Raw genomic sequence first — 7268 nt, 5'->3', positions numbered from 1 at the left:
ACCTCGTATGCCCAAAGAGCCATTGGAAGTCTATGCAGCTGAAATCACATGACTTGTACTAGAAGCTTTTCCTAACTATGGTGAGCCTGCCATTGCCATGGAACGTTTTAGACGCTTTGTAGCTGGTCTGGACCCAGTTCTCCAGTCTAAGTGTCATGAACATGGAGCTACTACTTTAGATGAAGCCCTTTCCATTGCATGCAAGTGGGAACGTGCGGAGGAGGCCCTGAGATTAGCGGCCCCTTCCAGTGTTCAGACAGTGGTTAATTCCAGAACCCCAGTTGAGACCACCACCAAAGCCATAGTGTCTACAAAGCAGAGCACATCTCCAGAATTAGTGCAAGTGGTAAAAGAACTGTCTACCGAGCTGAAGGCCCTCAGGCTTGAAGTTAATCAGCTAAAGCAACAGCATGTTCGTTCTGCCTGTCTCAGCCCTCCACCCACGCATGTGCATAGAAACAGACACTATTCCCCTGATTGGTTTGAGATGGACAGAGGTACAGACAAACTTCGCTATTCTCCACATTCATCTCCAGATCGCTATGGTCACCTTGACCATCGGAAATGCCTTGACCTTGACTCTGCACCACATGGTCCACAACAGATACCCAACTCGTCATGAATTGTCCATCCCAGCTGACTTTGGTGGATTGCAGAAACCTGCTTACAGTCCACGGCACAGTGCATCCCCATGGGACAGACGTCGACCTTCCCGAGAGCATGATCAGCGTGTTAGCTTTGGGGTTGAGGACACTTTCCATCAGGGAAACGGCTGGTAGTGGATACTGAGGGCCAAGTATCTACTTCACTAGGACACAGTGGCCCACAACCTGTTTCATCTAGTACTATGCATGGTAAGCCTATTGCATATGTGTTTGCCATTCTTGAAGACACAGCTGTTAAGGTGTTTGTGGACACGGGCTCTGAGATTTCCATAATAAGTGAAGCCTTAAAATTGGCAGTGCCTTCTCTTAGACAAAAACCTATTCAAAAGTCCTTCATCCTGGCAAAGTCAGTAACAGGTGATTGTTTGGACACTCTAGGCACATTATCAGTCACCATTAGGCTAGGTGAGGAGTGTTTCACTCATGATGTCCAGGTTGTAAGAAATGCTGTACAGCCAGTAATCGTGGGTTGGGATTTTCTACAAAAGCATCATGCAGTCATTGATTTGAGAGAACAGCACCTACAGTTATGGAACGGGACAGTGCCCTTGTTGTGTTGTTCACAAACGGCTCCTCTCAAATGTAGTGCGGTCTCATTAGCGCCGGTGACGGTTCCTGCCATGTCCCAAATGAATGTTTTAGCTAGGATTCAGTTAGCTACTGGTGATCCAGAGCACATGTTCACTTACACTGGTGTCTTAGAACCTGAACCTCATAGCATGCCAGGTCTCTTAGTGGCGCGTACACTGACCCCTGTTAAAAGTGGTGTAATTTGGGTATGTGTGATGAACCCCACGCATGAAGACTGTCATGTCCCCAAAGTCAACAGAATAGGAGAATTTCACTCTTTAGTGCACCAAACTGGGGAGGAGTTCTGCATAGCTGAGGCCACAGTAGCAGAAATCCAAACTGGGACCTTGTCACGACCACTTCCCAAAGTCAACCTTGGCAGTTCAGCACTAGATCCTGAACAGCAGCAACAATTGGAGACCTTGCTTCTCAAGTACTCTGATGTTTTCAGTGCTCATGAGCATGATTATGGCCGTACTGATAGAGTCAGGCATACCATTAGGACAGGCAGTGCTCCGGCCATAAGACAGAGAGCTTACCGCACTTCTCCCCACATGCAAGCTGAACTAGACAGACAAGTCCAACAGCTCCTGGATGGAGACATCATTGAGGAAAGCTGTAGCCCGTGGTCTTCTCCTGTTGTTTTAGTCAAGAAGAAAGATGGGAGCTACAGATTTTGCATTGATTTTCATGAACTCAATGCTGTCACTATTAAAGATTCATATCCCTTGCCACGTCCTGCAGATACTTTGGATAGCTTGTCTGGTTCATGTTGGTTTAGCACCATGGACCTTGCCAGTGCCTATTGGCAGGTTGAGCTAGAGCCACAGGACCGAGAGAAAACAGCTTTTACGACAGGGCATGCTTTATACCATTTTAAAGTGATGCCTATGGGTCTGACAAACGCACCCCCGACTTTCCAACGTCTGATGGAGCTGGTGCTTCGTGGCCTACATTGGAAAGAATATCTCATTTATCTTGATGATGTCTTAGTCTTTAGCCGGACCTTCTCCCAACACCTGGGCAGCCTTGAAGAGGTCCTGGGCCGTTTCCATTCTGCTGGGCTTAAGCTGAAACCTGCCAAATGTTCCTTTGCATGCAGCCAGGTCACTTTTCTTGGTCACGTGGTTTCCAGGCAAGGGCTCCAGCCAGATGCGAAGAACCTGGACAAAGTTCTTAACTGGCCCACCCCTACAACCACGACTGAGGTGAGAGCATTTGTGGGGTTGTGTTCATATTATAGACGTTTTATCAGGAACTTTTCAGTCATTGCTGCGCCCCTTCATGCTCTCACACAGAAGGGTGCTTTGTTCAGCTGGATGCCTGCTTGTGAAGATGCTTTCCAACTCTAAAGCATGCTCTAACTAACCCTCCCATTGTGGCCCATCCTGTCTTTTCTCAACCGTTTTTGCTGTACACTGATGCTTCACAGGACTGCATAGGGTCAGTGCTTGCTCAAGTTCAAGAGCAGACGGAGCGAGTTATATCTTACGCCAGTCATACACTGATCGCCTCACAGCGAAAGTGGTCTACATATGATTGTGAGCTCTGGGCAATTGTTTGGTCTGTAAGACACTTTAAACACTTCCTGGCTGGTACCACCTTCACAATTGTTACAGATCATAAGCCTTTGTTGAGCCTCCAGAAAGCAGCAGTTGAGAGTGATCCGACTGGTAGACGGGGACATTGGATACTGGAACTGGGTGTATATGACTACACAGTCATTCACAAAGAAGGCAAGAAACATGCCAACGCTGATGCCATGTCCAGGCGGCCCTATTTTCTTATGGAAACGAAAGCTGTCCAGTGTGTCTTAACCACCCCAGTTGCCAGGGAAATGGCGACATCGACTTGTGACAAGGAGGATGTCAAGCACATTCCTGACATCTGCCCAACTTTGTCCATCCAGATGATATGCGCAAACACCAGGAGGCTGATGATACACTTTGCATAGTGAGAGCTTGGATGGAGGTAGGCAGACACCGGCCACATTTAGGCTCTTTAAAGGGTCAGTCTCCTACTGTGAGGAAACTCTGGCATGAATTTCCCAAACTGTCTCTTCGTAATGGGATGAATCTGTTATTGGCAGTTCTCCGACTCCACATGAGCGTGCCCCATTGCAGTCTGTCCATGCCAATCGTCCTTTCCAAAGCATTGCTGCTGACATCACCGAGCTGCCCATTACATCAAAGGGTCATCGGTATGTGTTGGTCATCATGGACTATTTCACACGCTACATCAATCTCTTTCCTCTGAAGGACCAGCGTGCCATTACAGTAGCTCAGTGTATCTTTGAGGAATACATCCGCCATCATGGCATTCCTGAAACAATTCACACTGATCAGGGTAGACAATTTGACTCAGATTTAATGAAACAGCTGTGCAGGATGCTAGGGATTGAGAAAACCCGCACATCTCCATATCACGCACAATCTGATGGAATGGTTGAGAGACTGAATAGGACACTGAAGGATCAGTTAGCTAAATATATGTCTCAGAATGGGACAGTTATTTGCCACAGATTGAACTCGCTTATAACTCCAGTGTACATTCAAGCACAGGGTTTTCTCCTCTTTCTGGCTCATGGGAGAGAGCCTCACCTTCCAGTCGACATTTTGCTAAAGTGTGACCCAGCTCTGACATCTCCTACACCTGGTACCCCTGCAGCATATGCAAATGACCTCACTACTCGCTTGTCACGGGCTCTGGGTGCGGCTGCTCAGAACTCAGCTGCAGCCAAACAGCATCAGAAACTCCAGTACGACAAAAAGGCTGTATTTCACCCTCACAAGGCCGGAGATCTGGTATGGCTTGATGATCCAGCTCAACGACAGAACAAGCTGGCTCCTAGATGGAAGGGACCTTTTGTTATTCTCAAACGGATGGACAGAGGTGGCAGCTTGGGTGTCACATATGAGATTACAGATTCCAAGGACAAGCATTCAAGATGGTGGGTAGTACACCACAATCGCCTCAAAGCCTATAAAGGAACTCTGCCGCAAGAGCCAGTACATAGTCAAGAACCTGCAGTTTCAGCTGATGCTGGCATGCAGCCTGAGCCCTGCCATTCTAACATCACTGCATTATCAGGAGCTCTTCCCTTTTGTCCACCTGCCCCCACATATGTACCTCCTCGGCCCAGTGTGCAGACTGAACATGCTCATGTGGGTAGCCCCACTCTGGATTCTCCTCCTGCTCCTGTTCCTCCAACAGACTCTCAGCCTAGTACTTCCCAAATGTCTGTGCCATCTTCCGGCCCTGGGTCTCCCTTCCCAACTGTCCTTGCCCCCCTATCCACGACACGCAGTGGCCGCATAGTTAGGCCCCCGGCAAAGTTCAAGAACTTTGTGTTGTGACTTACATGCTTATACTACTGTAACTTTACGTTGTGTTTAGTTCTTACTACACTGATACTTTGTTTTTGTGTTGACAAATGTTACACTGACCGTTGTTACTGTTGGAATGTTCTTATGCTGTCACAACAATTTGAAATGAGGACATGCTTTTGGGGCATCCTTTCACAATAGTGTGTATTTGATGCCCATGTATAAACCTTCCTTCAGACGCCTTGAGTGTAAGGAGAGAATAGTAAAGATTTGGTCAGAAGACAGTATTTCCTCTCTCCAAGCATGTTTTGACTGTACGGATTGGCAGTGTTTTTATGATGCTTGTGATGATATTAATGAACTAGCTGACACGGTTTCATCTTACATTACATTTTGTGTTGACACTACTATTCCAACTAAAAAGGTTGTTATTTATCCAAATAATAAACCTTGGGTAACGAAAGAGCTCAAAACAATACTCAATAAAAAGAAAAAGATTTTTTTTATTGGAAATGCTCTGGAGAAAAAGCTTATCTCCAGAGAGGTACGAAACGAAATTAGGAGGGCAAAAATGAAATATAGGGAAAAGATTGAAAGGCAGTATAACAGGGGTAATTTAAGAGAAGCCTGGCAAGGTATCAAAAAAATGGCCTCTGTTAATCAAGGAGTAAACGAGATACGACAGTCTATTAGGATTAACGGAGTGGTTGAGTCTGAATTACCAAATGTTTTTAATATATTTTTTTTCGCGTTTTGAAAGGTCTGAGTTTTCAGAGAACGTGTCTAAGCTTAGAGGGTCCTTGGGGTCCCTTGTACCTCTGGATGAGATGGTGATAACTCAGGAATGTGTAGCAGATTTGTTTAGGAGGGTGAATATGAGCAAAGCTGCCGGTCCCGATGCCATTTGTGGGCACACATTGCGTCATTGTGCTGACCAGCTCAGTGAGATTTTCACAAGACTCTTCCAGTTGTGTATTAATTGTGGTCAGATACCTTCAATTTGGAAAACAGCCACGATAATTCCTATTCCAAAACCAAGAAATGCTAGGGAATTAAGTGAGTTTAGACCAGTTGCACTCACATCCCTGGTCATGAAAAATTTTGAAAAGATTTTAAAAAATATAATTGTCTCTTTCATTGGTAACAAATTAGATCCCTTGCAGTTTGCTTATCAAGCTGGTAAAGGTGTAGAAGATGCAAAACTTTTTATTCTTGATAGGGTGTATAAGCACCTTGAGAGACCCCACTCTCATGTGAGACTTTTATTTGCTGATTTTTCCTCGGCTTTTAATAAGATGCAGCCTCACTTTTTGATTGAGCGGTTGGCTCCTTATTTTGTTTTGCCTGATCAGTTGCTGGCGTTGCTTTTAGATTTTTTGACTGATAGAATTCAGCAAGTTTGGGTGAATGGCTGTATGTCTAGTACTATGGTCTCGAACACAGGCGCACCTCAGGGTGTCCTTTCTCCCTTGCTTTTTATCATGTATACAGACAGCTGCAGGAGTTTTAGAGAGGGCAGCTGTCTTGTAAAATTTTCTGATGACACTATTATTGTCTCTTCTTCAGGGCTCAGAGTCAGATCATGGTTGTGCTCTTCCAGCTTTTGTTACGTGGTGTGATGAGCACTTTCTTGACCTTAATGTGTCAAAAACTAAGGAATTAATAATTGATTTTAGGCAAAACAAAAAGGAACCAAAAGCTAGTGTCATACATGGAAAAGAGGTACAAATTGTGGACACATATAAATACCTGGGGACAGTATTCGATTCTCAACTTAAATTTGATGCGAATACAGAGCTGGCTGTTAAGAAGGGTCAACAAAGAGCTCACTTATTGCATAAACTGAATTCCTTTCATGTTTGTCATTCAGTGTTGTGTAGTTTTTACCAGGCTTTTATTGAAAGTGTCTTAACCTTTTCGTTTATTTGTTGGTTTAATGGGCTGTCGGTGAGGGACAAGAATAGCCTGAAAGGCATTGTAAAAATTTGTTCAAAGATAATTGGAGTTCAACAGAGAGACCTGGTCTCCCTGTGGGAGAAACGAGTAGCTCAGAAAGCAAAAGGAATCATCACTCAGGGTGATCATGTTTTGTCCAGTGAATTTACGGTAATGCCGTCAGGTCGGCGTTATATCATGCCCTTCAGTAGAACAAATCGCTATTCCAAATCTTTTATTCCTTCTGCTATCAAGCTGTTAAATGTGGATAATAGTGTTTTTAAATGATAGTTATATAGTGTTTGTGTGTATATGTGTATATGTGTATATATGTATTTGTGTGTGTGTGGACGAGAAGGCTGCAAATGAATTGCCCTCTGGGGACTAATAAAGTACTGTGAACTGTGAACTGTGAACTGTGAACTGATTTCCATTTGAAGGAGAGGACGTATGTAAGAGGGCAAGAAGTTGTTTATCGTTTTCATTCATTATTATTCATTGTTCATTGTATAGTTTAAAAATGCAGATGAGATGATGCATATTCTTGTGAATCTGTTAAAACAGTTCCTTAGTAGTTAATATTACAACTCTGATATTTAGTCCCTATGTACTGACTTACGGGGGGGGGCCAATTAAGAGGGACACACACTCACAGATGGGACGGGAACACCCCCGGGGTGACAGAAAGAGAGACAGAGACAGAGAGAGAGAGAGAGAGAGAGAGAGAGAGAGAGAAAAGGTGTTAGCAGTTCTGTTGCTAATTGTACTGTCC

At 44.6% G+C, this 7268-nt stretch overlaps 1 protein-coding gene across 1 annotated transcript; it reads left to right on the top strand.

Annotated features, from left to right (window-relative positions):
• Positions 1–3272: 3272 nt before the first annotated feature.
• On the top strand, positions 3273–5707 carry LOC119263809. Its single transcript, XM_037540302.1, has one exon. The coding sequence runs from the start codon at positions 3452–3454 to the stop codon at positions 4589–4591; it is 1140 nt and encodes a 379-aa protein (XP_037396199.1). The 5' UTR covers positions 3273–3451; the 3' UTR covers positions 4592–5707.
• Positions 5708–7268: the final 1561 nt, after the last annotated feature.

This window comes from Pygocentrus nattereri, chromosome 8, assembly GCF_015220715.1.
Source record: "Pygocentrus nattereri isolate fPygNat1 chromosome 8, fPygNat1.pri, whole genome shotgun sequence".
NCBI lineage: Eukaryota > Metazoa > Chordata > Actinopteri > Characiformes > Serrasalmidae > Pygocentrus > Pygocentrus nattereri.
This window is presented reverse-complemented; position numbering and strand designations above follow the sequence as displayed.

Coding starts and splice junctions, on each gene's coding strand:
- LOC119263809 (XM_037540302.1), top strand. CDS start 3,452: ATGGACTATTTCACACGCTACATCAATCTCTTTCCTCTGAAGGACCAG.